Below are 4,287 nucleotides of genomic sequence, written 5' to 3'. Positions count from 1 at the left end.
AACAACGCATAAAAAGGGATGTGCTTGTAGGTCGTCTTTGGTTTATCACTGTAGCGGAAACTTGCAAATCTTCAAAAAAACTGAGTTTCAAGTTCAACGCCACAGAATTGCATGGTGATGTGTACGTCCAAAGTGAAAGAGAACAGACTACTTTGTGATCTTAATAGAGATTTCATCATTGAAGCCAGCTTGTGCTGAAAAGCCTAGAGGCACAAACTGAATGACCGTATCATTCTTGTTGGGAACCATTCCGTGAATAATAGATTAAATTGAGGAGTAACTTTGCAAGTCTAATTCAATGGACCTGTCTCCTTTGATGAGCATGGTGGATGTGGTAGGTTGTTAGCAAAGTACACTCATTTGCAAACAAATTTGGATTTGTGACAGTCTCACCTGGTGAAAGATGGTTCAATTGGTTAGAACGCAAATTTATTAACCGCAAGGTCCGTGGTTCGAACCCAACCTCCGTCTCTCAACTTCCCATGTCTAGGCCTGGGCAACCTGGCAGTAATCCAGTCCTCGTGCTTTTTTCGAGTAGAGTAGCAGCTAGGCAACGGAAGGGTGTTACAGCTGAACGATTTCCTATACGTAGAACCCAAATGAATCTCTCGTTTAAAAACACCTTAAAAGAGGTATTCACCTGGAATCCAGGTGAGTCTTTCGAAAATCCCAATTTAATTTAATCGCTAATTTCGTGCAGTTTGTGTTCAAGTAGAACACAAGATTGACGGAAACGCGGGGACTGCACCTAACCTGATGTGCTCCAAGAAGGGTGAAACCGTTCGTGAGCTATCCAAGAATTTTCAGCAATCTTATGCGTAGTGATGGAGTGTATTTGTTCGGATGGAATGGATGGGTGTTTCAGAAGCCCTAAGATGCGCTACGATATTCATAAAGATTACGAAGGGTCTTCAATCTCTTATTGCGGATCAGAAAAACCTGGTCATCTTCTAACAAGCGTCACCGAGCCACATGGTATATCCATTTTGCGAGCAAATCCGTGTGCTAACATTTCTGGCGAGAACCTGGTCCTAAATTTCCGAACTCCACACTCACAAGGAGGTGCACTTGCGTGGTGAACTGGCTAGCTGGGGTCCTACAGTGTTGGGGCACGTTAAGTCACATTCTTGGGAACCACACGGCAAGCCATAGTTTTCAAGTTGGCATGCAAACGTTCTCCAAGAGCCTAGTAATTTAAATTTGATGGTAGTAACAACTAAATAATGTAACCACTAACATTGCTCTGAAGAGTCAATTTTATATGAATAATTTGCGTGCCGCACAAGAGAGGTCTTTTCGCAAAGGCATGTAATTATCGACAGATTAAAATACGGTATAACCTGAGTCTTCACATTGGTGTTTCCTAGATGAGATTGCCAGAGTCAAAGTAAGGATGAAATACATCTTAGTAATTCTGAGTAATTTTTTGTTTTATCCTACATTTTTAGATCCCAGCTCACACAGAAACTTGCTTCTGGTCCACCGGAAGATAGTAGGAACCGATAGAATAATTGCTGTTAGCAGTGTACCTGCTCTGAAGGACACATGGTTACGACCATATTTGTCTAGTCAGGGTGGGCCGCAGTGCATACACAGCCAAGGCTACTCGAGCCACATGATTGTTCCATTGTAGACTGAGATTTATTGCCAAAGCAGTGCAGAATAGTTGAGTGGACGAGACCGAATTGCTGTTAAGCATTATAAGATAGGCTTTCCAACGTTTGACTTCGATTCACCATTGGATGAGAGCCCAACCACGGTCGATAAAACAACCGAACTTATGTGTCCGTATAGAACAAAGAAAGAAATTACTGAAATTGACCCTCCAAGCAGAACCTTGCTTGATGTAGATCAACCTTCAACATAGTTAGAGAGCAGCTTCTGCGGACAAATGAAATATATGAGAAACATATGATCACACTGACCATTTGGCTTGTTCATAATTTTCAGGCGTCATTTTGATGTTCAGATTAGCAAAAGGCACCTGTAATTTCCGTAGCACGAGGCCATCTCGTTGACAAGTTCGTCAACGGTACAATCTCAATCAGGTGTTTCGCGTAGCATTTGTTGATTTATGTACATTTTCGGGTTTCTAATTGAGCGCGAACTACACCTGTCACCGAAAAACTCCAGCCATACACAAGTCTTTGCATCAAGCTCGAAGAAAAGAGGAATAGAGCAGTGCCCTCAATGGTTTAGTGAGCTCATGCATATGGCATTAAAGTGATGACTCAAACTATCGGGCGGCATGTTAGGTCTGGGAGAGTTACTTTAGTTTCTGAAAAAAATATCAGCTGAGGTTTGCTGTCGACACAGTGTCGTTAAGTGATGTTGACGTTAAAACAAGACCATGTTTTAACAAAGCCTGTCAACATAATTAGTGCACCAGAAGAAAAAAAACAGGGGTCAGTTTGTAATACACTACTCATAAGATTGTAGAAGGCACTTCGACAGCCCATGACCGGTTTCGCCCCTCTTGGGGCTCATCAAGTAGGTGCAGACCCCGAATTTTTACTCAACCTTATGTTCTACTTGAGCACAAATTGCATGAAATACACTACTTTGCATGCCAGTTTGGTTTTGATGGGAGACTTACCTGGACCCCAGCTGAATCTCTCGTTTGTGAACCGAAAGTGTGACATCTCATATATCGTACCAGCTGGATTATGAGGTGGGACCCCAGCTAATCTCTCGTTTGTGAACCGAAAGTGTGACATCTCATATATCGTACCAGCTGGATTATGAGGTGGCCTGGTGCAGCGCATTCAGTTTCTTATAAACACTATGAAACAGAGATGAAGCTGATTTCCAGGCGAGCCTCTCGCGAGACTAAATTAGTTTGCAAATGAGTGTACTTTGCTAAGGAATCAGTTTGCATCGTTCCGTGAAGCCGTTTCCAACACAACCACCATCTCTCTCCTTTAAGCTTGGACAGTGGTTTTTGTCCCTGAATCGAGTTAAAAAAAAGACTGAAGTTGATCCTGGTCATATCACCAAATCCAAAGACTCAATCTCCGTAAGCTTTGCAGCCGAACAAATAAGGTCTATAAAATGTCACCTGTAAAGCATTGAGATCACACAATACACTGATTCTTCCAGACAGTCTAGACCAGTGGGACGCTGACAGATGACGGTGGATCCAAATCACTTTTCGGTTTATTTGGAGGATATGATATTAAGTAAGTTCTCCATACTCTCTTGGTGAAAAGCTTTATCATCAAACGGGAAAGGGGAGCTTTTTTCGCTGCAATCGCTGCTTGGATTTGGGGCCACTATCATGCGTTCAACATAATTAAAAACCAGGATGTCATCTCACACCGCTAGATTGGCGATAGTCAAAACCTATTTTCCAAAACTAAAGCAAAAGAAATACGTCTGTATTTGTGTACGCCGTACGTCGTATTTGTGTGAGCACATGTTCTACGCATAACCACACAGAAATCTGATTCCGCGAATTCAGGCTGGTCACAGTCACGAGACATGTTCCAACGGACATGGCGAAATGAGTAAAAGTAACTAGCCTTGTTAATAATAAGTCAACGCGACTTGTCCGTACATTATAACAGCCACTAAATAGAACTAAGATGGTGATCTGGTAGAATCAGTGCGACTCACAAATCAACGCGTACTCTAAACCAAAGACCTGGACACGGAGAACTGGGCCAAAAACAAGAACATGAAGGTGAGCTTACAGAAGATAAGGTTCCACTAATTGTGCCAAGGTAATCATGTTCATAGCCATCGGAATTCCTAGTCTGTTGATTCACTGCGAAGGTCGCAACGGGATGATCTCATAAACGCGGTGGGTGCGTTTACTTGGAGTTCTGTGGCAGCCTACGCCATGCTACTTTGTTTTTACGGCTTGGTCAACCTTTCCCTCAACTCACTCACCCACTCGCCGAAATCCGTTTCGGAACTGCTGATATCCGGCGCATAAATCTTACCCGAAATTCCACAATATGCCAAGCTTGGCAACCCACGGATTTTGAAACAAAAGACATGCGGATTAGCGTACAACAGCATCGGCCTCAAGAAATCAAGATGGACACTACTTGTCACACACACACACATCTTCGTGTTGACCAGTTGTGCGCGCTTGTCCTGCATACACGGAACAGCTGTGGTGTGCTCAAGTGTTATCAGATCAACTTTTCTCGGGGTTACCGCTATGGGGATTAGGGATTAGCATGGTGTAGAAAAAAGAAGCGTTCTTCCTGGCGCACGCTCTTTTTGTCCGACTCGCCGACGCTAAACAGCTGGTCATCCTATTCACAGATTTATCTGGTT

General features: G+C 43.2%; 1 protein-coding gene across 1 annotated transcript in view; it reads left to right on the top strand.

Moving 5' to 3' along the window:
• T265_14686 (hypothetical protein) overlaps window positions 1-2,846 on the top strand; it is a gene marked incomplete at both ends in the record, with an annotated part of 5,341 nt that extends 2,495 nt beyond the window's left edge. The window contains 4 exons of the mRNA XM_009174788.1: window positions 404-651; window positions 1,449-1,492; window positions 2,440-2,633; window positions 2,735-2,846. Of these exons, the coding sequence (XP_009173052.1) occupies window positions 404-651; window positions 1,449-1,492; window positions 2,440-2,633; window positions 2,735-2,846 (598 nt within the window). The remainder of the gene's footprint in view (window positions 1-403; window positions 652-1,448; window positions 1,493-2,439; window positions 2,634-2,734) is intronic.
• Between the last annotated feature and the right edge of the window lie 1,441 nt (window positions 2,847-4,287).

The sequence above is a fragment of the Opisthorchis viverrini genome (genome assembly GCF_000715545.1).
Source record: "Opisthorchis viverrini unplaced genomic scaffold opera_v5_242, whole genome shotgun sequence".
NCBI lineage: Eukaryota > Metazoa > Platyhelminthes > Trematoda > Opisthorchiida > Opisthorchiidae > Opisthorchis > Opisthorchis viverrini.
Note: the sequence above shows the minus strand (reverse complement) of the source record. Positions and strands in the feature narration are given on the sequence as shown.